Here is a 2,006-nt window from a genome sequence, read left to right on the forward strand (position 1 = left end):
CGACATGCACTGTAGGTTTAAAATAAAAGTTCATCAGCCGTTAAACAGAAGAAAAGAACAAAGAAAAGGGAAACATGATGAACGTAGACGTGGCAGCTCAGATGAGGAGGATATTGGGCTGCAACAATCTTACCTGTACCAGTGTTGGAGGAATATATGTTCGCTCTCTTCAGCTGAGCTCAAGAGGAGTTTCCCGACTAAATATATATACGAATTTGGGTAGACGGTCTCGCGAAAATTGCTCAGAATTGTCATATTGTCACTAATGTACGTAGTTGACTACATGCGTATTCTCTCACATTGGTGATGTGCATGCTGTCGTTGAGTACTTCTATCGGAATGCTTTTCTCCAACGAGTATCGGTGTACATGGGTATGTTACAGCGTATGTAGATTTTGATATGGAAATGTGTGTAATTTTGCGAGAGTAATAAGAATCGATATCCCATGAACAAGATGAGCATGATCGTTGAGAACTATGTTCATAATTGGTAGTAAAATGAATAATAATACACTTGTTATAATAATACTCAATGGAGTTTTATCCGTGATATGAAAAACACTGATGAAAAACATATTTCACGACTACTGCATACAGCGTAAATCGCCTTTATCAAGAGTATTACGCCACTTCCCGTAAAACGAGTCGTGAAATTCCGCTGATATATACACGAGTATTTTACTATTAGTATTTCTATGTAATCATATTCATGAAATTTATATAGTTGTTGATTATAATAAATGTGTAATGTTATTGATCGTTATATGGCGTTCGCCCAAATGTGCCTTAAATTTGACATGCAACATATGTCTTTGATATTTCAGTCCTCTGCTACGACAAGAATACCTCAACAGCCACACCCTAGTCTGTAAAGTATATGTGCTTAGTGCTAGTGGTATTATACCTCCTGGAGGAAGCACTGACTGTGAGAGCTACATTTGGGTAGGGGTCGGGTTGTGATTTGCTGGTGGTGTGGTATGGCGTTTTAAAGCAGTGGTAGTGCGAAGAAGTTGACAATTAGTTTGAGTTTGGGGTTTTCGGCAGAGCTTGATAAATTGCGGGAATTTAGGAACGAGTTGCTAAAACCAACGAAGATTTTCTGCAAATTCCACAAGATTTCATGTAGTGTGATAATGGTAACCTTTCGAGACTATGATAGCGACAAGTTGTTCACTATCATTAATCCCGGAATAGACAACACACATTCTCCACATTTGCATAGTATCAAATTGGCACAAGCTGGAGTTCCACCCGTTTCGTGTGAAGCGGCGTAAAACTCTGTTAAATATCTGTCCTGTTATATGTCTTTCACTCGCGTTTTTCATATCACTAGGGTGAAACTCCACTGTATTGAGATTAACTTACCGATAGTAGTAATTCTCGTGTTAGTGTTTGTTGAATGAAGTTTCACCCGTGGTATAACAAGCACTAGTGAAAGACTATTGCATATCACCACCAATATCACTTTTTTCACAGAGTATTACGCCACTTCACGTAAAACTCCATTTTAAGAGGAGGTTTCTCTCAGCAACTTTCGGTCGTTGCTGTAGATATACAATTCAAAGGAAGAAAACGCAGGAGGATTGAATTCTATCAAAGACTCGAGCAACTCTCGAACGAGTACTCTAAACCCTGAGTTTAACAAATGTTATTCTCTGCCTTGTCGTTTTCCCGACAACACTACGCTGACTATCAAGTTGATGGAAAAGCATTCTATTATGGGCGATACGAACATAGGCGCTGCAGTGATCGATATTGAGAATCGATGGTTTCATCCGAGGTGACGGGCTGTGGGGAGTGGCCACTGTAGAGATATATACTCTCTTTCCGCAGCTGAGCTCAGGAGGTTTTCTGGAGAATACATACGAATGCGGTGGAAATGTATAGGGCAACTACATGTGTTGGTGACAATATGAAAATTGTGGGACACTTCTAAGCGAAGACGTATATAATTAGTGAGGAAACTCCTGAGCTCAGCTGAGGAGAGCGAAAATATATTCCAAAAC

General features: G+C 39.6%; 1 protein-coding gene across 1 annotated transcript; it reads left to right on the forward strand.

The window, feature by feature from the left end:
* Nucleotides 1-1,569: 1,569 nt before the first annotated feature.
* On the forward strand, nt 1,570-1,768 carry Pmar_PMAR009454 (hypothetical protein; the record flags this gene model as incomplete). The annotated part of the gene is made up of 1 exon (XM_002768604.1): nt 1,570-1,768. A coding segment is annotated over one exon (199 nt), but the record flags the coding sequence as incomplete, so codon positions are not given.
* Nucleotides 1,769-2,006: the final 238 nt, after the last annotated feature.

The sequence above is a fragment of the Perkinsus marinus genome (genome assembly GCF_000006405.1).
Source record: "Perkinsus marinus ATCC 50983 genomic scaffold scf_1104296967792, whole genome shotgun sequence".
Taxonomy (NCBI): domain Eukaryota; phylum Perkinsozoa; order Perkinsida; family Perkinsidae; genus Perkinsus; species Perkinsus marinus.